The sequence below is a fragment of the Ornithorhynchus anatinus genome, chromosome 21 (assembly GCF_004115215.2).
Source record: "Ornithorhynchus anatinus isolate Pmale09 chromosome 21, mOrnAna1.pri.v4, whole genome shotgun sequence".
In the NCBI taxonomy this organism is placed as follows: Eukaryota; Metazoa; Chordata; class Mammalia; order Monotremata; family Ornithorhynchidae; genus Ornithorhynchus; species Ornithorhynchus anatinus.
In genome coordinates, this window is record NC_041748.1 from 23323543 (window position 1) to 23348071 (window position 24529).

Below are 24529 nucleotides of genomic sequence, written 5' to 3' on the forward strand. Positions count from 1 at the left end.
CCCTTTAAAAAAAAAAAAGAGGGTCCAGGCGCGGTGGCTGCGCAGGCGCGGAGCGTCGCGGTGGCTGCGCAGGCGCGGAGCGACGCGGTGGCTGCGCAGGCGCGGAGCGTCGCGGTGGCTGCGCAGGCGCGGAGCGATGCGCTGGTTTTTTTTTTTTCTGCCGGCTCCTCATTGGTCAGCGCCGCCGCGCGGGAGCCAATCGGCGTCTCCGTCGTGTCGCCGGCTTCCCTGGCCCCGCCCCCTCCCGCGGGGCCGAGGGGGGGGGAACGGCTTAGAATCAAAGCGGTCCAATGGGAGGGCCGGAAGGGCGGCCGCTCGCTCCCCATTGGCTGCCGCCGAAGCGGCGGTCGGCTTCCGATTGGCTGCGGGTTGAGGGCGGAAGTGCGGCGGCGGGAGGGAAGCGGGCAAGGATGCGACGCTCCAGGCCGCCGCCGCCGTCGTCGCCTGCCCCTCCGCCGCTGCTGCTCCTGCTCCTGCTAAGCGCCGCGGACCTGGTCCGCGCCGACGCCCAGGCGGTGACCTGCGGCTCGGTGCTCAAGCTGCTCAACACGCGCCACGGCGTCCGCCTGCACTCGCATGACGTCAAATACGGATCCGGTGGGGCCGGGCGACTCGGGTCGGGAATTCCCGGGGGTTGGACCGGGAGCGCTTAGCGCAGGGCTCGGCGCGGAGAAGGCGCTTCACTGATACCCAGCCTAGCGTGGACTTGACTCCTCCGGGCCTCGGTGACCTCATCTGTGAAATGGGGATGAACTGCGAGCCTCCCGTGGGGCCACCCGATGAGCCGGGATCTCCCCCGGCGCTTAGAACGGTGCTCTGCACCGAGTAAGCGCTTAGCAAATACCAACATGATCGTTATTTCCCCAGCCTCGGGCTGTGTGACGGTGGGCAAGTCACTTCGCTTCTCTGGGCCTCAGTTTCCTCCTCGGTAAAATGGGGGGGGGGGGAGACGGGGAGCCCCGCGGGGGGCGACCTGAGAAGCAGCGTGGCTCGGTGGAAAGAGTCAGAGGTCACGGGTTCGAATCCCGGCTCCGCCACTCGTCAGCTGGGTGACCGCGGGCCAAGTCACTTCACTTCTCTGGGCCTCAGTTCCCTCAGCTGTAAAATGGGGATGAAGGCCGGGAGCCCCACGGGGGACGAGCTGATTGCCCGGCGTCGCCCCCAGCGCTTAGAACAGTGCCCTGCACAGAGTAAGCGCTTAACGGATACCGACCTTATTGTTGTTATTATTGCGCGCAGAGCACTGTGCTCAACACTCCGGAGAGCACGCGACGGCAGGGCGTGGGGATTGGTTGAGCGCCCACTGTGTGCCGAACACCCTTCTGAGCGCTGGGGTGGCTCATAATAATAATAATGCCGGTATCTGTTAAGCGCTCACTCTGCGCAGAGCACTGTTCTAAGCGCCGGGGGAGATCCGGGGGTCATCGGGTTGTCCCACTTCACCCCCATTTTACAGATGAGGGAACTGAGGCTCAGAGAAGGGAAGCGACTCGCCCCCAGTCACCCAGCTGACGAGTGGCGGAGTGGGGATTCGAACCCATGACCTCCGACTCCCAAGCCCGGGCTCTTTCCACCGAGCCCCGCTGCTTCCCTGGATACAGGGTGATGAGGTTGTCCTCCACGGTCTTCATCCGCATTTCATTCATTCAGTAGTATTTATGGAGCGCTTACTACGTGCAGAGCACTGGACTAAGCGCTTGGAATGGACAATTTGGCAACAGAGCGAGACCGGCCCTGCCCCACGTCGGGCTTCCAGGAGGGAACCGAGGCACCGAGAATAACAACAATGGTGGTATTTGTTAAGCGCTTACTATGTGCCAAGCACTGTTGTAAGCGCTGGGGGGATACAAGGTGATCAGCTTGTCCCCCATGGGGCTCCCAGTCTTCATCCCCATTTGACAGGTGAGGGAACCGAGGCCCAGAGAAGTGAAGGGACCGGCTCACAGTCACCCAGCTGACAGGTGGCGGAGCCGGGATTAGAACCCACCACCTCTGACCCCCCAAACCCGGGCTGTCGCCACTGAGCCACGCTGTTTCTCTAGTGGGTAGAGCCCGGGGCCTGGGAGTCACAAGGGCTCGGGTTCTGATCCCGGCCCTGCCACTGGTCCATTGTGGGCCCGTCATTTCATTTCTCTGGGCCTCAGTTCCCTCCTCTGGGAAATGGGGATTAATAATAATAATAATGATGATGTTGGTATCTGTTAAGCGCTTACTATGTGCCGAGCACCGTTCTAAGCGCCGGGGGAGATACGGGGTCATCGGGTGTCCCCCGTGAGGCTCACGGTTAATCCCCGTTTTCCAGAGGAGGTCACTGAGGCCCAGAGAAGCGAGGTGACTCGCCCACAGTCACCCAGCCGACAAGTGGCGGAGCCGGAATTCGAACCCGTGACCTCTGACTCCCAAGCCGGGGCCCTTTCCACTGAACCACGCTGCTTCTCGCTGATTAAGACCGGGAGGCCCCTGTGGGACGGGGGCCGCGTCCATCCTGAATAGGATCTATCAACCCCAGGAGCTTAGGGCAGTGTTTGTCGCCCAGTCGGCGCTTACCAAATATCGACGCTATCATTATTAGTATTATGACAGTAAATAATAATGACGTTGGTATTTGTTAAGCGCTTACTGTGTGCAGAGCACTGTGGTAAGCGCTGGGGGAGACACAAGGGAATCAGGTCGTCCCACGTGGGGCTCACGGTCTTCATCCGCCTTCTACGGATGAGGGAACCGAGGCCCAGAGAAGTGAAGCGACTCGCCCACGGTCACACAGCTGACGAGGGGCGGAGCCGGGATTCGAACCCATGAGCTCTGACCCCAGAGCCCGAGCTCTTTCCACTGAGCCACGCTGCTTCTCTGTAAAGTAGGCCCCAAGAAGCTTGCCGCCTCGCAGGGGAGACCGACACTCAAATGGCACGCAGGGGAGGCAGCAGTCGAAGATGAAGTGCCTACTACGCGCCGAGCACCGCTCTAAACGCTGGGGGTAGACGCGAGATACGGCAGGCGCCCGTGGGACGCACTGGCTGAGTAGGAGGGGGAGCGGGGGTTGAAACCCCATTTTGGAGATGAGGGAACCGAGGCACGGTGAAGGGACTTGCTCAAGGCCACACTGCAGACAGATAATATTAATAACGTTGGTATCTGTGAAGCGCCTACTCGGTGCCGAGCACCGTTCTCAGCGCCGGGGGAGATCCGGGGTCATCGGGTCGGCCCCGCGTGGGGCTCACGGTCGTCATCCCCATTTTCCAGATTGAGGCCACCGGGGCCCAGGGAAGCGAAGCGACCCGCCCACGGTCCCGCAGCCGACGGGCGGCGGAGCCGGGATTCGAACCCATGCCCTCCGGCTCCCAGGATACGTTCATAAGTACATAGTGGGGGCGGGGTGAGTGTCAGAGCGCCCCGGGGGTTGAGCCCTAGGTGCGTAGGCGAGGGAGAAGGGAGGGAAGATGGGATGAGGGGTTGGTCGGGGAAGGCGCGATCTCAGGGGGGCTTGGAAGGTGGGCGGGGCGGCTTGCGGAAAGAGCGCCGGCTTTGGAGTCGGCGGTCGTGGGTTCGAACGCCGCCGCCGCCCGTCAGCTGGGCGACTTTGGGCAGGTCACTTCCCGGTGCCTCGGTCACCTCCTCTGGAAAATGGGGATGAAGACGGTGAGCCCCCCCGGGGGGGGGGGGGCAACCCGATTCCCCCGCGCCCACCCCGGCGCTTAGTACGGTGCCCGGCACACGGGAGGCGCTTAACGGATGCCAACGTCATCAGGTAGCGGGCAGCAGTCGGTGACGGGCGTGGAGGTGTCGGACGACGCCAACAGCTACTGGCGGATCCGCGGGAGGACGGACGGCGCCTGCCAGCGGGGCACCCCGGTGCGCTGCGGCCAGGCCCTGCGCCTCACCCACGTCAACACGGGCAAGAACCTGCACACCCACCACTTCCCCTCGCCGCTGTCCAACAACCAGGTGAGGGGCCGACCCGCGCGTCCGGCCCGCGGCTGGAGGGACGGGGGGAGGGACGGACGGGGCCCCGGGACGGGCTGCGGGCAACAGAGAGCGGCCGCGGGGCCGTTGGAGCCCCCAGGGGAAACTCCGGGCCTCCGCCCCCGTTGCCCGGCGGGCGGCGGCGTGTCGGGCATCGGAGCGTCGGGCCCTTCTCCCGCCCCCTCCCCGCCGGGCCGGCCCCGGACCACGTCGACTCCGATTTCCCGGATCCGGGAGGGACGATGATGCCGCCGACGGTATTGGTTCAGCGCTTACTCTGTGCCAGGCACTGTTCTAAGCCCCGGGGGGAGATGGGGGTGATCGGGCCGTCCCCCCGTGGGGCTCACGGTCTCAGTGCAGAGGAGCGGCGTGGCTCAGTGGAAAGAGCACGGGCTTTGGGAGTCGGAGGGCGGGGGTTCCAATCCCCGCGCGGCCGTTCGTCGGCCGTGTGACTCCGGGCCAGTCGCCTCACTTCTCGGGGCCTCGGTCACCTCATCCGTAAAAGGGGGATGAAGACCGTGAGCCCCACGGGGGACGACCCGATTCCCCCGCGTCCACCCCGGCGCGTAGAACGGCGCTCGGCCCGTCACGAGCGCTTAACGAACACCCACGTTATCATCGCAGTCCCCGTCTGACGGATGAGGGAACCGAGGCCCAGGGAAGTGAAGCGACGGGCCCGGGGTCCCGCGGGCGGCTGAGGCGTGGAGGAACCCCGCCGAGGGATGAGGGGCCGGGGCGGGTGACCCGGTCGGGGTGGGGGAGGCGGAGGGGCCCCGGGGCTCGGGAGCCCGGGCGGCGCCGGGCTCTCCTACCCGAGCGGGAGGTTTCCGAGGGCCGGGCTCCTCCGGCCGAGCCCGGGGGGGGGCGGGGGGCGGGGGCGGGGGGTGGGGGGCCGTCGGGGCCGGGGCTCCCCCGGGCGAGCGGCCTCGCGACCCTCCGTCGGCTGCGTCCCGGCCCGCAGGAGGTGAGCGCCTTCGGGGACGACGGGGAAGGCGACGAGCTGGACGTGTGGACGGTGCAGTGCAGCGGGACGCACTGGGAGCGAGGGGCCGCCGTGCGCTTCAAGCACCCGGCCACGGACGTCTTCCTGTCCATCACCGGCGAGCAGTACGGCCACCCCATCCGCGGGCAGCGCGAGGTCCACGGCATGACCGGCGCCGGCCCGCACGGCGCCTGGAAGGCGGCCGAGGGCGTCTTCATCCGGCCCGGCCCGGAGCCCGGCAGGCACGACGAGCTCTGACCGGGCGCGGGCCCCCCTCTGACCCCGACCGCCCCCCACCCCGACCCTCGGAGACGTGACCGCGGGGGCGGCGGGCCCCTCCCCGCCTCTCCCGTCGGATGCGCGTTCCGCACCCGGAGGCCTCCGCTCCCGCCCGGTGCCGCTGCCGCCGGGGTGGGGGGGGGTGCGCCGCGGGGGGCGGAGGGCTCCCGCTCGCCCCCGGGCCGGGCACCGACGCTCGGGGGGCTCCCCGCTCCCGAGCCCCTTCCCTTGTGGCCGTCCCCCACCTGCCCGAAGAGCAATAAATGGCCGGCGAGCGGGCTCTTCCGGGAGCGGTCTCTGGCGCGTCGGGGCACCGCCGGACCCCCGGGGGGGGACGAGGGGAGGGCCCGGGACCCCCGCGGGCGACCGAGACCCTCGCCCGGTTGAAGCGGGGGGCCCGGCGACCGGTTTTGGGGTGCAGGAGGGCCCCGGGGGGGCCGTCCCCGTCCCGCACGCGGAGAGGAGTTTGACCGGGGCTCGGCGGCGGGAGGGCCACGGCCGGTCGGGCGCCGGCCGTGATGGGGCCGGGCCGGCGCGGGTGCCCCGCGGCCCGAGCCCCACCCGGGTGGTCGGTCGGTGGGATTTATCGAGCGCTGGCGGTGTACAGAGCACCGTGCTGAGTCCTTGGGAGAGGACGGTAGAACGGTGGAACGGACGTATTCCTTCCTTACGGTCTAGAGGGGAAGACAGACATCCGTAGAGATAAATGACACCTCTCTACCCAAGTGCTGTGGGGCCGGGACGGGAGGGGAACGAAGGGAACGAGCCGGGGCGACGCGGAAGGGAGTGGGAGAGGAGGAAAGGGGGGGTCAGGGAATGGGACAAGAGGAGGGGGGGGGGGCTTCGATGAGGCTTTGAGGGAGAGGAGAGTCATTGAGGGATAGATAGCGGGAGGGAGGGGTCCCGGGCCAGAGGCGGGACGGGGGCGAGATAGAGCGGATGGAGGTCCCGTGGGGAGGTTGGCATTAGAAAAGCGAAGCGCGCGGGCCGGGCCGTAGTAGGAGAGTAGCGAGGGGCTCCGCGTAGCCCTCTCTCCCCTTCTTCGGGGTTGCGGTCCCCGGCCCCTCGTCCGCGCTCCTGCACTGGGCCCCCGTGTTGGGGCGAGGAGTCCGGGCCTCTGCCCCATCGGCCGCCCGGGCCCTCGGGCCACTCGCGTCGTCTGTGGCGTCTCCCCCCCGTCTGCCCCGCCCGGGCACCAGACGGCGGCGGGCTCGGGCGGAGGCCGGGGGGTGGGGGGCGTGTTGCGTCCTCCCTGGCTCCCGGGGTCACCGCAACCTGTCCCGGAGCCCGGGGGGCCCGGCTTTCCGCCGGGCTCCCGGGAACCTGCGTTGGTCCCCGGGGTCCCGCCGGGGGGCTGGGTTCGAGGGCGGGAGGCGGGCGGGGTGCCGTCCGCGGGGGCCTGGGACTGGACGGGATCGTTCGGGCGGCGTTGGCATCGATCCATCGGCAGCTAGTAGGGCCTGAGCGCCTGGTGCGTGCGGAGCACTGTACTAGACGCCTGGGAGGGTTCGGTAGTTGGTAGGCCAGATCCCTGCCCGCCGGCAGCTCGTGCACCGCCCAGGAGATAAATCCACCTGTCCAAACCCCCCGTCTCCCACTTCCCCATTATTTTTTTAAATGGTCCTTAAGCGCTTCCTATGTTCCGGGCCCCGTTCTGAGCACGAGGGTGGATAGAAATAATGATGATGATGTTGGTATCTGTTAAGCGCTTACTATGTGCCGAGCACTGTTCTAAGCGCCGGGGGAGACACAGGGCAATCAGGATGTCCCGCGGGGGGGGGCTCCCGGTCTTCACCCCCATTTTACAGATGAGGTCGCCGAGGCCCAGAGAAGGGAAGCGACTCGCCCTCGGTCACACAGCTGACGCGTGGCGGAGCCGGGATTCGAACTCACGACCTCGGACTCCAAAGCCCGGGCTCTTTCCGCTGAGCCACGCTGCTTCTCTAAAGGCAGTCGGGTCCCACGTGGGGTTCTTACCCCCCCCCCCCCGCCCCCCATTTTACCGATGAGGTAACTGAGGCCCAGAGACGTGACCCGCCCAGGATCACCCAGCGGACGAGTGGCGGCGCCGGGATTGGAACCCAGGTCCCTCCGACGCCCGGGGACCGCTGGGCTGTGCCGCTTCCCCGTAGTTTCCGACGATCGGGTCTACATCTCCGGAAGGGAAGACGGGCCTCTCGGGCTTTGCCTCGGGGCCCAGAAACGTCTCCGCATCATCCGTGCGTGCAGCTGTATTTATTGAGCACTTAATGTGTGCAGAGCACTGTACTGAGCCGGACGCTGTTACTTCCAAACAGGCTTGGATATTACCTCCTGACAGTAACCCGCCTTGTCTGGCAGCGGCTTTCAGACGCGTATATCAAATCTTTGCCCTCATACCCCATTTTCACCCTCTCGCGTCCAGTCGCCGACGAGCCCGATGTGCGTCTTCTTTTTTTTAACGCTACCGGAGGACTTGCCGTGTGCCCGGGCGCCGTACCGACTGCTGGGTCGATCCCGGATAATCGGGCCGGACGCGGTCCGTGTCCCGCGTGCGGCTCACGGTCTCCGGCCCCGTTTTACAGACGAGGGAACTGAGGCGCGGAGAAGTGCCGTGACTTAGCCAAGGTCACGCGGCGGATGAAGTGGCGGAGCTGGGATTCGAACCGAGGTCCTCTGACCCCCCCCCCGGGCCCGTGCTCGTTCCGCTAGGCCACGCGGCTCCCCGGTAGTTTGGATGATAAACTGACGATGCTATTCGGTAAGCTCTCACTGTGTGCCGAGCACCGTTCGAAACCCTGGGATAGATAATGATGATGATGGTGTTGGTATTTGTGAAGCGCTGGCTATGTGCCCGGCGCTGTTCTAGGCGCTGGGGAGGATACCAGGTGATCGGGTCGTCCCACGTGGGGCTCCCGGTCTTCATCGCCATTTTACAGATGAGGGAACCGAGGCCCAGAGAAGTCAAGTGACCTGCCCACGGTCCCACAGCTGACGAGCGGCGGAGCCGGGATTCGAACCCAGGATCTTTGACTCCCCACTGCGGGCGCTTGCCACTGAGCCCCGCCGATCTCTCTGGGAGACTCACGGTCTCTCTCCCTCTGAGGCGTCCGGTGAGGATCGGAAACAATCGGCGGTATTTACTGAGCGCCTACTAGGTGCAGAGCACTGTACTGAGCGCTCGGGAGAGGACAACACGACAGACGTACCGGACCCGTTTCCTACAGTCTAGTGGGGGAGACGCGGACACGTGGGAACTGTCCCTTAGATGGCGAGCCCGTCCCCCCCCCCCCCCGGGGCAGGGATGCGTCTAATTCCCCTCTCTCTGTGTGTGTGTGTGTGTGGTCTCTCCCAGCGCTTAGCGCAGTGCTCTGTGCCACGTGGGAGTAGAACCCAGGTCCTCGGATTCCCAGGCCCGTGCCCTTTCTTCGAGGCCGTGCGGCTCCTCACGTTCTCTGTCTCGGATTAACCATGCAGTGGTATTTATTGCGCTCTGACTACGAGCAGCACGCCGTACTGAGTGCGTGGGAAAGAACGATAATAGTAATAATAATAACGACGGTATTCGTTAAGCGCTCACTGTGTGCCAAGCACTGTTCTAAGCGCTGGGGTAGATACAAGGTCGCCAGGTTGTCCCCCGTGGGGCTCACGGTCTTCGGGCCCATTTTGCGGATTTGCGGTACTGAGGCCCAGAGGAGTCAAGTGACTTGCCCCAAGTCACACAGCTGACCGGTGGCGGAGACGGGATGCAGCGGCCGAGGGGTCGGAAGGACCTGGGTTCCGATCCCGGTACCGACGCCGCTGGTCTGCCGGGGATCTGCGGGGGGGGCAAGTCACTTCCCTGGGCCTCAGTTCCCTCATCTGTAAAATGGGGATTAAAGCTGTGAGCCACTGGATTGTCTTACATTTACCGCGGAGCTTAGCGCGGTGCCCGGCGCGTAGTAAGCGCCTAACAAATACCACGATATTATTATTAGTCATATTTATTGAGCACCTCCTGGGTGCGGAGCACTGTAATAAGCACCTGGGAAAGTCTAATGCGACCGTAAATAGATTCCCTGCCCGGGACGACCTCACGGTCTAATAACGATAATGTCAGTATTCGGTAAGCGCTCGCTATGGGCCGAGCACCGTTGTAAGCGCTGGGGGAGATACGGGGTCATCGCGTCGTCCCACGCGAGGCTCGCGGTTAAATCCCCGTTTTCCAGATGAGGGAACTGAGGCCCAGAGAAGTTAAGCGACTTGCCCCAAGTCACCCAGCTGACGAGTGGCAGAGCCGGGATTCGAACCCGTGACCTCCGACTCCCAAGCCCGGGCTCTCCCCGCTGGCCGGGGGGGGCGAGAGACGACGATACAAATAAATAAAATGACAGATACGGACAACATAAGCGGTGTGGGGCTGGGAGGGGGGAAGCGAAAGGGGAGCCGGGCAGGGCGAAGCAGAATAATAATAATAACGTCGGCATCCGTTAAGCGCTTACTACGTGCGGAGCACCGTTCTAAGCGCCGGGGGAGAGACAGGGTCGTCGGGTCGTCCCCCTTGAGGCTCACAGTTAACGCCCATTTTACAGATGAGGGAACTGAGGCACGGAAGGGAGCGGGAGAGGAGGAAAAGGGGGGTTTAGTCCGGGAGGGCCTCTTGGAGGAGATGGGCCTTCGGGAAGGCTCTGAAGTAGGGGGAGACTCAATGTCCGGCGGATGCGAGGACGTGGGCCGGGGCTCGGCGGCGAGACGGAGGCCCCGTGAGAAGGTGAGCGGCGCCGGAGGAGCGGACTGTGCGGCTGCCATGGAGGAGGAGAGGAGGCAGGTGAGGTGGGAGGGGGCCAGAGGAGGGACGGCTCTAAACTTAACGATGAGGAGTTTTTGTTAGCCTAGATTACCGCTCCCCCGATGGATCTGGGACCTAGCGTCCACCTTTGGCTCCCGTGGGTCGCCAGCGACCCGAGGGCGGGGGCCGCTCGGCAAAGACGGACGTTGGCCGGTCCCCGAACGCGAGGCCGGCGGGGAGCCGTGGGGCTCCGGACGGTCCCTCGGCGGGGACGGGGGCTCTTTTGGGCCCCCAGAGTGGGTGGTCCCGGGCCGGCGGGGCCCAGCGGCTACAGCCGGGGCTTGGCAGTCAGGAGGACCTGGGTTCTGATCCCGGTTCCGCCACTCGTCCCCGTGTGACTCCGGGCGGGTCTCTTCACCTCAATCCCCTCGGCCCGGCCTCCCCCGCCTCAGGACTCTCCTGCGACGGCCCGGCGCTCACGCTTGGCTCCTCCACCGCCGACCTACTCGCTGCACCTCCATCTCCGTCTCTCTGCCGACCCCTCGCTCACGTCCCGCCTCCGGCCCGGGCCGCCCTCCCTCTTCACGTCCGACAGTGGCTCTCCCCGCCCTTCGAGGCCTTCTCGGGGGGGGGGGCCCATCTCCTCCTCCGAGAGGCCTTCCCTGACTAGGTCCTCCTCTCCTCCCACTCTCTCCTCATTTTACGGATGAGGGAACCGAGGCCCAGAGAACCGAAGCGACTCGCCCCGAGGTCGCCCGGCAGACGAGTGTCGGTCCCGGGATTGGAACCCGGCTCCTTCTGACCCCTAGGCCGGTGCGTCCCGCCTCCGCCACTGGTCGGCTGTGTGACTTGGGGCAGGTCACGTCTCTGTGCCTCATTTACCTCATCTGTTGCCTCACTGCCTTTATTCATCTCCCTTCCCGTCCCCTCGGCCCTCACCTGTAACGTCTTTATCACCGTTGTCCGCCTCCCCCTCCTAGAGAAGCAGCGTGGCTCACTGGCGAGAGCCCGGGCCTGGGAGTCGGAGGTCATGGGTTCGAAGCCCCGCTCTGCCACGCGTCGGCTGTGTGCCCGTGGGCGAGTCGCTTCACTTCTCCGGGCCTCAGTGACCTCATCTGTCAAATGGGGATTAACCGGGAGCCTCACGTGGGACGACCCGATGACCCCGGATCTCCCCCGGCGCTTAGAACGGTGCTCCGCACGTAGTAAGCGCTTAACAAATGCCAACGTCATTATTATTAGGTTGTAGCATCGGTGTGGGCAGGGACTGTGTCTGTCATATTGTACTCTCTTACTACAGGGCTGTGCACAGAGTAGGCGCCAAATAAATGAATGACCGACTTCTCTGGGCCTCAGTTCCCTCATCCGTAAAATGGGGATGAAGACTGTGAGCCCCACGTGGGACGGTGACTGGGTCCAACCCGATTAGCTTGCCTTCACTCCAGTGCTTAGTACAAGTGCCCGGCAGACAGTGGGCGCTTAACGAATAGCACGAAAGAGAAAAAAGGCAGCCCCTCGGGTGAGTGAGAGTTCATCGCCCACGCGAGGGAGGGGAGGAGGGCTGCCGAGGGTCGATCCTGCCTCCCGTCCCCGCGGCCGGGCGGGCGGCCCCCCGGAGCGGCCTGTTTGGGCAGCGGGAGGCGAGGGCGGGCGGCGACGCTACGGTCCGGTCGGGAAGCAGAAGCCAGAGACGGCAGCACGGAAGCTTCCGGAGGGCCCGGGGTCGTGGTTCTGGCTCTCCGGGAGCGCCCCGGGGGCAGCGGCTGCCCGCCGAGGCCGTGGAGGAGGATTTTCCCCGGGCTGGATCGGAGACGGCGGGCCTGGCTGGCCGCGCCTCGTCTCGCTGCCTTGCCCTGGACCCGGCCCGGGCCGCGGCTCTAGACCCGAAGCTCGTGGCGGGCGGGGGCTCTGTCTATTGTAAAAATAATAATGATGTTGGTATTTGTTAAGGGCTTACTATGTGCGGAGCACCGTTGTAAGCGCCGGGGGAGATCCGGGGTCATCGGGTCGTCCCCCGTGAGGCTCCCGGGTAATCCCCATTTTACAGATGAGGCCACTGAGGCCCGGGGACGTGAAGCGACTCGCCCACGGTCGCCCGGCTGACGAGTGGCAGAGCCGGGAGTCGAACCCACGACCTCTCATTCCCAAGCCCGGGCTCTTTCCACGGAGCCACGCTGCTTCTCTGGCCTCCCAAGAGCTTAGTACGGTACTCTGCATCGTCATAATAATGTTGGTATTTGTTAAGCGCTTACCAGGTGCAGAGCACCGTTCTAAGCGCTGGGGGAGACGTAGGGGAATCGGGTTGCCCCCCGTAGGGGCTCACAGTCTTAATCCCCATTTGACAGGTGAGGTCACCGAGGCCCAGAGAAGTGAAGTGACTCGCCCACGGTCACCCAGCTGACAAGGGGCAGAGCGGGGATTCGAACTCGTGACCGCTGACTCCAAAGCCCACGCTCTTTCCCCTGCGCCGCGCTGCTTCTCTAATTCTCGTTATCCTAATTATGGTACGTGGTAAGTGCTTACCGTGCGTCGAGCCCGGTCCTGAGCGCTGGGGTGGGTACGAGCTCATCAGGTTGGACTCGGTCCCTGTCCCGCTTGGGGCTCTCACGGTGTCGGCCCCCATTTTACAGATGGGGCGACCGAGGCCCAGAGAAGCGAAGCGACTTGGGCCGAGGCCAGCCAGCAGACACCAGGCGGAGCGGGGGTGAGAACCCGGGCCCGGCTCTACCCGCGGAATCCCGCTGTAAGTGCTCAGTAAGTACATTTATCCGAGCGACCAAGGGAAACGCTCCTCTGGTGGGGCAGAAGGCCCTCGCGTGGGTGGCGTGAGGGGCAGCCGTGGCCCGGGAGGGTGACCGGGTGACCGGAGAAGCAGCGTGGCTCGGTGGAAAGAGCACGGGCTTGGGAGTCGGAGGTCATGCGTTCGAATCCCGGCTCGGCCACTTGTCAGCTCTGTGACTGTGGGCGAGTCACTTCACTTCTCTGGGCCTCGGTTACCTCACCTGGAAAACGGGGATTAACCGTGAGCCTCACGTGGGACCACCTGATGACCCTGTATCTACCCCAGCGCTTAGAGCAGTGCTCGGCACATAGTAAGCGCTTAACAAATACCAACATCATTATTACCGGGAGGGGCTCCAGCCCACACTTGGCTCCTCTCCCCAGATCCTTTCTCTAAAAGTAAGTACGAGAAGTAGAGTGGCGCAGCGGAAAGAGCACGGGCTTTGGAGTCGGGGCTCACGAGTTCGAATCCCAGCTCTGCCACTTGTCAGCTGGGTGACCGTGGGCGGGTCACTTAACTTCTCTGGGCCTCAGTTCCCTCGTCTGGAAAATGGGGATGGAGACCGTGAGCCCCACGGGGGACAACCCGATTCCCCTATGTCTCCCCCAGCGCTTAGAACAGTGCTCGGCACCTAGTAAGCGCTTAACAAATACCAACATTATTATTATTCTTATTATTATTAAAACATGGTTCTGCCCGCATCTCCTCCCTCCTCAAAAACCTCCCGTCGCCGTCCGTTCTTTTCCCCCGTCGGGTGGACGAGCGTTGACTGCGGGCAGAGCTTCGGGCAGGAGCTCCCGCCCGTCGCATCGTACTCTCTCGAGCGTCTCGTGGCGCTCCGCACGCAACGGGGGAATACCAGTGGAGGAAGGGATGGGCCCTCCGTCACCCCTACCCCTCCACTCTCCTCGCGCTCCACTCCAGCTCACACTCGCCACTCCTCCCAAGCAGAGCTCTCTCCGTCTCGACTCCCATCCCGCCAATCTGGCGTTCGCGCCCTCCCCTCTCTTGGGGACCCCCCTCCAGTCCACCGCGGGGCTGATTCTGCTGCCTCGTCCTCGCCCACACGCTTAGTTCAATTTCATCGGTTCTTATCCCCCACGCATCCCTCCGTCTTTTCCCTCACCACCTAGACGCTTACTAGAGCCCCCGTAGCACTTAATTATTTCCAGCCTCTATCGCTTCCTCCTCCTATTTTTAATTAATGGGTCTGCTTCCCATGCTAGACTGGAAGCTCCTCAGGGGCAGGAATTACATCCACCGACTCTTCTGGGCTCGCCGTCCTCAGCAAAGAGCAGGCTGTCGTGCTAAAGGGCACGGATGCTATTAAACCGGGAAGGGGGAGCACGGAATCGCGGTCCCCCACGCGCCACCCCGCCAGGGGTGTGAAAACTGCAACGAGAGGCGGTGTGGCCTAGTGGATAGGGCCCGGGTCCGGGCGCCTGGAGGAGCGGCGTCACGCTCCCCCTTCCGCCGCTGGACCATCCGGGGCGAATCGTCTCACGTCTCTGGGCCTCGGTTACCTCATCTGGGAAATGGGGATTAAGAGCGCGAGCCCCCGGCGGGACCCGCGTCCAACCTGATCGGCTTGATTCCACCCCAGCGATTGCTTGGCACGGTGCCTAGCAAGCGCTTAACCAACGCCATAAAAAAAGGCGACAAGAAAAAGCGTCAGGGCAGGCGAACGGCGGGAAACACTTCTCCCCCCCCCCCCCGAAAAGGAGACGCGTAGTCGGGCAGTGGTATTTATTGAGCATTTACTGTGGAGGGAAGTACAATACAACGGAGTCGGTCGAGACGGTGCCCGCCCGCAACGAGCTGACGGCCCAGACGGGGAGACGGACACTACCGTACGTTACAGGTACGTTCACGGGGGCCGCGGGTGGGGCGGACATCGGGTGCTTAAAGGGTGCAGAGCCAACGCAGGAGGGAGGGGAGGGGAAACGAGGTCTCAGTCGGGGAAGGCCCGGCGGAGGAGGTGGGCTTTTAATAAGGCTTCGAAGGTCGGATACGAAGGCGGCGGTGGGGCCCCAGGCCGGAAAGAGAAGGTGGGCGAGTGACGGTCGGCCATCGCCGGCGGTCGGCGAGTAGGTCGGCCTCAAGAGGAGCGAAGTGCCCAGGCTGGGTTGTGGTACAACGGGGACGTGAGGTAGGAGGGAGCAAGGCGATCGAGGGCACGAAAGCCAATGGGAAGGAGTTCGATCGGGACGGGCAACTAGCGGAAGTTCTCGAGGAGCGGGGACACCTGCACCGAGGGGGTTTTTTTAGAACACCGATCGGGGCGAAAGAGGGATGTGCGGACCGGAGCGCGGAGAGACGGGCGGCAGGGAAGATCAGCCCGGAGGCCGATTTGAGCCATCGAGGCGGGACAGGCGACGTACTTGGGTTAAGGCCGTAGCCGTTGGAACGGAGAGGAAAGGACGGATTTTAGCCGGGCCGTGAAGACCGAACCGACAGGACGTGGCGACGTGGGATACGTGGGTCGAACGAGAGAGACGGCTCAAGGATGAGGCCGAGGTTACGGGCTGGTGGGACGGGGAGGGTGGAGGTGGTGGGGTCTACGGCGGCGGGGAAGACAGAGGGAGGACGGGGTCTGGAGGGGAAGATGAGGAGTTGCGTTGGGGATCTGGGAAGTTGGAGGTGTCTGCGGGACATCGTGGTAGAGATGTCCTGAAGGCGGCAGGAGACGCGAGACCGCCGAGACACCGAGGCCAGGGCAGGAGAGGTAGATGGGGGAATCGTCCGCAGAGCTGGAAGTTGAGGTCATGGGAGAGAATGAGTTCGTTCATTCAACGGTATTTATTGAGCGCTTACTCTGGGCGGAGCACCGTACTAGGAGCCCGGAACATACAACTGGGCATCGGATAGAGACCGTCCCCGCCCAGTGACGGGCTCACGGTCCAATCGGGGGAGACGGACGGGCAAAGACAAGGCTCCAAGGGAGCGGGTGCAGACGGCGGAGAGTCGGGGGGTGGGGAGGGGAGAATCGGGGGCGTCGCCTGTCCCGTGCTGGGTCACCGGGGACGGAGAGGACGGAGCCAGGGGCGTCGGACGGTGCGTGTTGGCTCCCCCCCCCCCCGAGGGTCGCCCGCCCCCGCCATTGCCAGCCCATGTCCCCCACGGCCGCCCGTCCGGGTGGCACGGAGAGCTCAAGGGCTAGCGGATCCGCCTCCGAGGCGGGAGGTTCAACCCCGGCCCGGCCTGGAGGGGGTGGGGGGGTCAAGCCGGCGGGGGAACGAATTCATCCGGCGGTAGGTACCGAGCGCTTACGGCACGCGGACCCTTCCCCTCCGGCCGGGGACGCTTCCGACCGGCAGGGAAGCGTTGTCCGAAACCGGCCCGGGGGGGGGGGCGTGGGTGAACCGGACGCTCCTCGGCGCCCGGGACGGGAGCCGGCCCCGGGTTCCTCGCCCGCGTCCAGGCGGTCCCGGGGCAGAGGGCGGGGGCCGAGCCGGGGCGGCGCCGCTTCGGTCCGTCGGCGACGTCCGTCGAGCGCTGGGGAAAGTACAGAAGGGTTGGTGGACGCGATCCCCGCCCCGGAGGAGCTCGGGGTCTCGGGGGGGGGGGGACGGGGACGGGGACGGGAGGATCCGAAAGCCTTTGGCGCCCAACCGCACCCTTCCCTGGGTCCCGCCCCCCGGCCGGGCCGACGGGCCCCTCCCCTTCACCTACCCGAGCCCCGTCCCACGACGCCTGTGCCGTAAGACGAGCATCCCCGGAGTCCGGGGGGCCGCGAGGGCAGCTCCTTGCGGGCCGGTCCCGGCCGGAGGGGAGGGATGACCGAAGGGGGCCGGCGGGGGCCGCCGACCGGACGGACGGGAGGGCGAGGGGGGAAGGGTCCTCGGGGGGGGGGTGGGGGGCGGGCCCGTGCCGACGGACGCCCTCCCTCCGCACCGTTGGGCACGTGGCCGGCAGCAGTACAATAGGACCCCCCACGGCCCCCTCCCCGGGACCCCGGGAGGGACCGGCCCACCGGTCCGGAGGCGGGCCGGGGATGGGGGTCTCGACGGGAGGGGGCTCGGCGGGGTGGGTTTCGCTTCTCCCGCTCAGGGAAGGAATCGGGGGCGGGTGCAGACGGGCGGCGGGCCTGCCCTCCCCCACGGAGGGGAGTCCTGGCGTGGGGGGGGGGGGGTCCCCCCACTCGCCCCCGGCCTGACCTTTGACCTCGGGCCGGGGAGCCCCGCCGCCACCTCCGCCTCCTTCATTGACTAGTCTTTTCCGAGCGCCTACTAGGTGCGGAGCACTGGACGAAGCGCTCGGAACGGACAACGATGCAACCCCGGTCCCCCCCCCCTCCCCCCCCCCAGGCAGACTGCCCTCCCCTCCCGCCCCCCGCCCCGCATTCCTGCCATTCCGAGGGCGGGTCCCGCCTCTCCGGCGAGGCGGGCCGGGCCCGGGGGGCGACCCCCCGAGCCCCCGCCGCCCCCCGGGGCCGGAAGGGGAGCCCGCGGAGCTGGCGCCCGATGCTTTGACAATACTATTGCACTGCTTCCCTGAGCGCACAGTAGTGCAATATCGTCAGAGCCGCCGGCGGCAGCGGGGGCGGCCCCTCCCGCGACCCCCGACCCCGCTCACTCACCTGCGCCCCCCCCCCCCCCCGGGGGGGGCGGCGGCGGCGGCCCGGCGGGGACCCCGCCAGCCGATGCCCTTTTACCATTGCACTGCTCCTCACGCTCAGTAGCACAACGGCAAAAGGGCTCCGGCCGGCGGCCATCCGGCAGCCCCCTCCCCGAAGGGGGGGAAGGGGGGAAACCGAGGCCGGGACGGGAGAACTTCACACCTCCTCTCGCGACGCCCCTTCCCGCCTCCCGGCGCGGGGGAGGGGAGAACGGGGGGCGTCTCCATGGCGACGGCGACGACCCCCTCCCCCCCCCCCTCCCCGTCCTCCGGGGCCCCGGCCTGGGCGACGGGGAGGTGGGAAAGTTGGAGGCCGGGGGGAGGGAGGCCGGGAGGGTCCCGGGCCTTCCCTCCGGGCGTCCCTTGGCTCCCCGTCCTGCCGGCGGCCGGGCCTCCCCCGGAGGGAGCGGGAGGAGGGAGGGGCGGGAGGAGGGAGGGGCGGGATGGAGGACGGAGCCTCCGGCCCCGACCTCATGGCCGCCCCGCTCCGGACTCCATCTTTGCCTCGTTGACATGCAGCCCCGGGCCCGGCGCCCCCCTCGTTTGCATAGCGGGCCTCCCATTGGTCGGCGCCTGCGCTAGTCTCGGCCTCGCGCCTCCCCATTGGCCGCCGCCCGCGGAGATTCAAACGCTCCCCGGCCTCCCATTGGCCCGGCCCGGCCCGACGTCACGCGGGCCCCCGATTTTCACAATGAATCTCGCAGGCGCCTCCTGCCCATTCACAAATTTGGGAGGTTTTTTTCCCTTCCCTCCTTCCTTCCCCCTCCCACGTCGCCCGCCTTTTCCTCCCCCTCCCTCCGTCCTCGACCACCGCCGGACCCCCCCCGGCCCCCCCCCCCCGGAGCTCATAATGTTGGTATGTGGTAAGCGCTTACTGGGTGCGGAGCACCGTTCCTTCATTCGATACTATTTATTGAGCGCTTCCTGGGTGCTGAGCACTATTCACTCACTCGATAGTATTTATTGAGCGCTTCCTGGGTGCGGAGCACCGTTCCTTCATTCGATACTATTTATTGAGCGCTTCCTGGGTGCTGAGCACTATTCACTCACTCGATAGTATTTATTGAGCGCTTCCTGGGTGCGGAGCACCGTTCCTTCATTCGATACTATTTATTGAGCGCTTCCTGGGTGCTGAGCACTATTCACTCACTCGATAGTATTTATTGAGCGCTTCCTGGGTGCGGAGCACTGTTCCTTCATTCGATAGTATTTATTGAGCGCTTACTGGGTGCTGAGCACTATTCACTCACTCGATAGTATTTATTGAGCGCTTACTGGGTGCGGAGCACTGTTCCTTCATTCGATAGTATTTATTGAGCGCTTCCTGGGTGCGGAGCACCGTTCCTTCATTCGATAGTATTTATTGAGCGCTTACTGGGTGCTGAGCACTATTCACTCACTCGATAGTATTTATTGAGCGCTTACTAGGTGCAGAGCACCGTTCCTTCATTCGATAGTATTTATTGAGCGCTTACTAGGTGCTGAGCACTATTCATTCAATAGTATTTATTGAGCGCTTACTAGGTGCAGAGCACTGTTCCTTCATTCGATAGTATTTATTGAGCGCTTACTAGGTGCAGAGCACTGTTCCTTCATTCGATAGTATTTATTGAGCGCTTCCTAGGTGCGGAGCACTGTTCACTCATTCGATAGTATTTATTGAGTGCTTACTAGGTGCGGAGCACTGTTCATTCGATAGTATTTATCGAGCGCTTACTAGGTGCTGAGCACTGTTCACTCATTCAATAGCATTTATTGAGCGCTTACTCGGTGTGGAGCACTGTTCCTTCATTCGATAGTATTTATTGAGCGCTTACTGGGTGCGGAGCACTATTCGCTCATTCAATAGTATTTATTGAGCGCTTACTAGGTGCAGAGCACTGGACTAAGCGCTTGGAATGGACCGTTCTAAGCGTTGGGGGAGATGCGGGGTCATCGGGTTACCCCACGTGAGGCTCCCAGTCTTCATCTCCATTTTAATCATAATAATGTCGGTATTTGTTAAGCGCTTACTAGGTGCAGAGCGCTGTTCTAAGCGCTGGGGGAGATACGGGGTCATCGGGTTGCCCCACGTGAGGCCCCCCAGTCTTCATCCCCATTTTAATAATTATAATAATGTTGGCATTTGGTAAGCGCTTACTCGGTGCAGAGCACTGTTCGCTCATTCATTCAATAGTCTTTACTGAGCACTTACTATGTGCAGAGCACTGAACTGAGAGCTTGGAATGGACTGCTCTAAGCGCTGGGGGAGATGCGGGGTCATCGGGTTGTCCCACGGGAGGCTCACCGTCTTCATCCCCATTTGACAGATAGGGTAAGTGAGGCTCAGAGAAGTGAAGTGTCTCGCCCACCGTCCCACGGCTGACAAATGGCAGAGCTAGGATTCGAACCCATGAGCCCCGACTCCCAAGTCCGGGCTCTTTCCAGAGAGCTACGCTGCTTCCCTCGTATTTGTGAAGCGCTTACTACCACTACTAATCATTATGGTATCTGTGAAGCGCTTACTGTGTGCCGAGCACTGTTCGAAGCGCTGGGGCAGATACGGGGTCATCAGACTGTCCCACGGGAGGCCCCCGGTCTTCGTCCCCGTTTTACAGAGGAGGGAACTGAGGCCCGGAGAAGTGAAGTGACTTGGCCAAGGTCGCACAGCGGACGCGTGGCGGGGGCGGGATTAGAACCCACGACCTCTGACTCCCAAGCCCGGACTCTTTCCACTAAGCCACGCTGCTCGCTTACCGTGTGCCGAGCTCTGTTCTCAGCGCTGCGGCGGGGGATCCGAGGTCCCTCAGCCTGTCCCACCCGAGGCTCTCAGTCTTCACCCCCATCTTACAGAGGAGGGAACTGAGGCCCGGAGAAGTCAAGTGACCGGTCCAAAGTCAGGAGTTTTTATTATTAGAGAAGCAGCGTGGATCAGTGGCAGGATCACGGGCTAAGGAGTCAGAGGTCACGGGTTCTAATCCCGGCTCCGCCACCCTGGGCAAGTCACTTCACTGGGCCTCAGTCACCTCATCTGTGAAATGGGGATGAAGACTGTGATAAGTGGCGGAGCTGGGATTAGAACCCGCGACCTCTGGCCCCCAGACCCAGGCTCTTTCCACTACGAGGTAGTTAGAGAGTGGTCGGATTCATTCGATCGTATCTATTGGTTCATCCGATCGTATTCGCTGAGCGCTTACTGTGGGCGGAGCACCGTGCCAAGCGCTCGGATTGTACAGTTGGGCAACAGATAGAGGCCGTCCCTGCCCAGGGTCGGGCTCACCGTCTTGAGCGCCTGCTGCGCGCAGAGCACCGTGCGAAGCGCTTGGAACGGACCGTTGGGCGACAGAGAGAGAGGGTCCCTGCCCAGCGACGGGCTCGCGGTCCAAAACGCAGCCCAAGAAAACGTGGGGCTCACGGGCTCCATCCCCCTTCTACAGGGGAGGTCACTGAGGCCCAGAGAGGTGGAGTGGCTCGCCCTAAGTCGTCCCCCCCCCCAGCTGACCCGTGGCGGAGGCGGGATTAGAACCCACCGCCTCTGCCTCCCAAACCCCGGGCTCTTTCCACCAAGCCGGGTTGGCTTCTCCAACCACTGGCCCCGGGGTTGGGGGTGCGGGGAGGGGTCTGAGGGGGGAGGGGGTGGGAGGGAGTTGGGGAGGGGGGGGCGCGTGGGGTGTAGACGGAGGGTGGGCCGTGGTTTTGCGAGCCGCCGACCCTCTGGGCGGCTCGGGCCCCCCCCCCCCAGCCCCAAATCGGGCCCCTTCCCCCCGCGCCCCTAGAGTGGGGAGGGGTCTACTCTCTGGCCGAAGTGTCGGTTAGGGGGAGAGCTACCCCGCTCTGGCTCTGGAAGGGCAGGGGGGCTTCAGGGGCCGGGCCTAGCGCGGGGGGCCGGGGGGAGGTCAGCTCTTGGGGCTCTCCAAGACGAGGCCGAAGGCCATCCCGCGTTCAGCGAGGCGAGGGGGGGCGGAGGGGAAAAGAAGGGGAGGGGGAGAGGGCCGCTCCAGCAACAAAGCGGGTTAAGGCCGGCCATTCCTCGCAGAAAGGGAGCTTCCGGCGGGGACGGGGTGGGGGGCAAACTGGGGGTTTGTGTGGAACCCCGTGTGTGACTCTCTGCCCATTTGTGCGTGTGCGTGAGAGGGAGAGAAGTCTGTGTATGTGAGAGAAAGACAACTCTGTGTGTGCACGTGTGAGAGAGAATGTGAGAATGTGTCTACGTGTGTGAGCGGCTTCGCCTTTCAACATTCCCTTGGGACAATCTCCCTCTCTCTCTCTCGCTCCCTCTCTCTCCCCTCGTCGCTCAGTGCCAGAATAATTTTTCTGCAACCCCGAGTACCGGGCGACTTCACAGCAGGCACCTCCGGCCCTGGCCTTCCTCACTCACTCGTTCGGTAGTATTTATTGAGCGCTTACTATGTGCCGAGCACTGTACTGAGCGCTGGGAACGGACAAATCGGCAACAGATAGAGACGGTCCCTGCCCACTGACGGGCTTCCTCCCGCCCCTGTCCCGTCTCCCTGTCCTGTCTCTTCCTGCCCCCACCCCCCTCCCTGCCCCTTTCCCTGCTCCTGCCTCTCTGTCTCCTCTCTGCTCCTGCCCTTGCCCACTTCATTCATTCAGTAGTATGTATTGAGCGCTTACTACGTGCGGAGCCCTGTACGAAGCACTTCTCTGCCCCCGTCTCTACTCCGTCCCTGCCTCCCCTCCTGCCGCTCTCCCTATTCCTCCTGCCTTTGCACCCCTCTCTGCCCCTCTCCCTGCCCTTCTCAGGCCCTCTGTCCCTCTCCCTGCCCTTGCCAGGCCCTCTGTTCCTCTCCCTGCCCTTGCCAGGCCCTCTGCCCCTCTCTCTGCCCTTGCCAGGCCCTCTGCCCCTCTCCCTGCCCTTGCCAGGCCCTCTCCCTGCCCTTGCCAGTCCCTCTCCCTGCCCTTGCCAGGCCCTCCGCCCCTCCCCCTGCCCTTTCCAGGCCCTCTGCCCCTCTCCCTGCCCTTGCCAGTCCCTCTGACCCTCTCCGTGCCCTTGCCGGTCCCTCTGCCCCTCTCCCTGCCCTTGCCGGTCCCTCTGCCCCTCTCCTTGCCGGTCCCTCTGCCCCTCTCCCTGTCCTTGCCAGGCCCTCTGCCCCAACCCTACGCCTCTCCATGTGCACCCCGCTGCCCCCACAGACTCTCGGGGCGACCCCTGCCCTCGCGCCCCCGGTTCCGGAGTTGGGTCCAGATGCCGGCCCGGGCCTCACCCGGTCCGGCCCGGCTCTGGGGTGGAGGGGGAGGGGAGGAGGGAGAGGCGGGAGGGGCCCCTCGTGGGGCGGGGGGCAGCGGCCTGTGAAATCCGCATTCCTGACCAGCGGGGCGGAAACCATGGTTTTGTTCTGGGGAAGAGACGGCGTTTCCCTCGGCCCCGACCTTGGGGCAGAACTGGGAGGCGGCAGAAACGTTTGATCTGGGGCCGGGGTCGGGCCTGGGGCCGGGGTTCGAGCCTCACCGAAAAACTGGGGGTCGGTCGTCCGGGCTAGACCGCCATGATGCCGACGGCCGAGAAACGGGCAGTCGGTGGGAAGCGGAATCATAAGAATTACGGGACTCGCTGAGCCCTTCCTATGTGCAGAGCGCTCTTCTAACAGCTGGGGTAGATAGAAGTTAATCAGGCTGGACGCGGTCCCCGTCCCACCTGGGGCTCACCGTCCCAAACCCCATTTTGTCGATGAGGGGACCGAGGCACCGAGAAGTGAAGGGACTTGCCCAAGGTCGCCCAAGTTTCGGGGGTCCCCGCCTCCCTGACATCTGGCCCGCCCCCGGCTCTCCCCATCTTCCAGGCCCTTCCAAAGTCACAACTTTCCGCCGAACGCTTTGATCCCCCAACCCCCGGCCCCACAGCGCTTTCCGTTTTCCCCCATCTGGAATGTAATTTATCTTAATGTCTCTCCCCCCCCTACACCGCACTCTCCTTGAGAGCAGAGGTCACCTCTACCTTCATTCGGTCGTTGATTCGGTCCTATTTTTTAAGCGCTTACGGTGTGCGGAGCACTGTTGCGAGCGCTTTGGAAAGCACGTCTACCCCGGCGCTTAGAACGGTGCTCCGCACGTAGTAAGCGCTTAACAAATAACAACATTATTATTATTATTACGATACGACAATAAGGAGTGACGATCCCCGCCCACAAAGAGCTCACGGTCTAGATCTCTCCAGCTCTCTTGTGTTGCACTCGCCCAAGGGTTTAGCAGACTGGTTTGCAGCGTGGCGTCCTGGATGGGGCCTGGGAGTCAGAAGATCATGGGTTCTAATCCCGACTCCGCCGCTTGTCTGCTGGGTGACCTCGGGTAAGTCACTTCACTTCTCTGGGCCTCAGCGACCTCATCAGTGAAATGGGGATTAAGACCGTGAGCCCCACGCGGGACAACCTGACTACCTCGTATCTACCCCAGCGCTTAGGACAGTGCTTGGCACCTAGTAAGCGCTTGACAAATAGCATCATTATTACTATTATTTTCTGGGCCTCCGTGACCTCGTCTGGGAAAAATGGGGATTGAGAGTGTGAGCTCCGTGTGGGACAGGGACTGGCTCCAACCTGCTTAGCTTGTATTCATTCAGTTCACTCATTCAGTCGTATTTATTGAGCGCTTACCGTGTGCAGAGCGCTAAGCGCTTGGGAAAGTAATAATACAACCATCAACGGAGACATTTCTTGCCCTCGAGGAGCTCACAGTCTATCCCAGTGCTTAGAACAGCGCTTGGCATAGAGGAAGCGCTCAACAGCTACCAAGTTATTATTCTCTGTCGATTGACTGATTGCCGAATTGGAAGATCGGAAGGCCACCGGGTGTTTAGCACCGGGTGTTTAGCAGGGGAAGCAGCGTGGCTCAGTGGAAAGAGCCCGGGCTTCGGAGTCAGAGGTCATGGGTTCGACTCCCGGCTCTGCCGCTTGTCAACTGTGTGACTGTGGGCGCGTCACTTCACTTCTCTGTGCCTCGGTTCCCTCACCTGTAAAATGGGGATTAACCGTGAGCCTCACGTGGGCCAACCTGATGACCCTGTATCTCCCCCAGCGCTTAGAACAGTGCTCTGCACATAGTAAGCGCTTAACAAATACCAACATTATTATTTAGCGAGAGAGGGGGGAGGAGCGCAAGTCAAGAACGAGGCCTTCTCCGACTCATTTCCTCTTCTCCCACTCCCTTCTGTGTCGCTCTTGCCCTT

General features: G+C 63.8%; 1 protein-coding gene and 1 non-coding gene across 2 annotated transcripts; one reads left to right on the forward strand and one right to left on the reverse strand.

The window, feature by feature from the left end:
• Positions 1 to 380: 380 nt before the first annotated feature.
• SDF2L1 (stromal cell derived factor 2 like 1) lies at positions 381 to 5509 on the forward strand. Its single transcript, XM_029049078.2, has 3 exons — positions 381 to 597; positions 3746 to 3942; positions 4922 to 5509. Exons 1-3 carry the CDS (start codon positions 411 to 413, stop codon positions 5198 to 5200), a joined length of 663 nt encoding a protein of 220 aa, XP_028904911.1. The 5' UTR covers positions 381 to 410; the 3' UTR covers positions 5201 to 5509.
• Positions 5510 to 17377: 11868 nt separating this feature from the next.
• Positions 17378 to 17466, reverse strand: MIR130C (microRNA mir-130c). Its single transcript, NR_034685.1, has one exon. It is a non-coding gene; the product is annotated as a microRNA mir-130c (primary transcript).
• Positions 17467 to 24529: the final 7063 nt, after the last annotated feature.